Genomic DNA, 775 nt, shown 5'->3' on the forward strand with positions numbered 1-775 from the left:
AAAAAAAAAAAAAAAAAAAAAACCCCAGAATTTATATATTTTATAAGTAAATTAATTAAAACAAAATTGAACTTTCAAAACTCTCGAGATTTTTTCTCGAGAATCAATCAATCATTGCTACTGCAATTTTATTGATTTATTCTTTCACTAATTTAAATGAACTATCTTATGATATTATTTAACTAACTTGCAATATTCCAATGATGACATTCGCTTATTACTTAATACTTTGCAACTTGTCCATATTTATTTAGCATGTTACAAATGCACGCAATCTTTGCATGTTTAACCATTTGCATGCAACTAATTTATAAAATGATTTAATTTAATTACATGCAAAAAGAAAAAGAAAATTTTTTTTTTTTTGTAAATATTAAAAAACCCTTCATGTGTAGCCATTTGCATGCAGCTAATTTATAAAATGATTTAATTATATGACAAAAAAAAAAGAAAAATACTTTTTTTTTTTTTTGAAATATTAAAAAAAAAAAAGATTTATTTTACAGATTCACCACATTTTCATATGGTCGAAATGGAACCATTACCAATATTTGAACGTTTGGAATCAATTTGTATTATTTGGTTTATCTTAGAATATGTCCTAAAGATGTTAGTTAGCTATGATCGGATGACAACATTTTTACGATTAATGAATATTATCGATTTATTGGCAATACTTCCATTTATCATTGAAATTGCACTTAGTTTATTTGGATTTAATACCAAAAATATACGCGATCTTAAGGTAATTGAATTTTATTATGAATAAAATTCC

The 775-nt window shown here is 23.1% G+C and overlaps 1 protein-coding gene across 1 annotated transcript; it reads left to right on the forward strand.

Moving 5' to 3' along the window:
* Positions 1–523: 523 nt before the first annotated feature.
* On the forward strand, positions 524–745 carry LOAG_16152 (hypothetical protein; the record flags this gene model as incomplete). Its single annotated transcript, XM_003151639.1, has 1 exon — positions 524–745. A coding segment is annotated over one exon (222 nt), but the record flags the coding sequence as incomplete, so codon positions are not given.
* Between the last annotated feature and the right edge of the window lie 30 nt (positions 746–775).

The sequence above is a fragment of the Loa loa genome, assembly GCF_000183805.2.
Source record: "Loa loa unplaced genomic scaffold supercont3.4356, whole genome shotgun sequence".
In the NCBI taxonomy this organism is placed as follows: Eukaryota; Metazoa; Nematoda; class Chromadorea; order Rhabditida; family Onchocercidae; genus Loa; species Loa loa.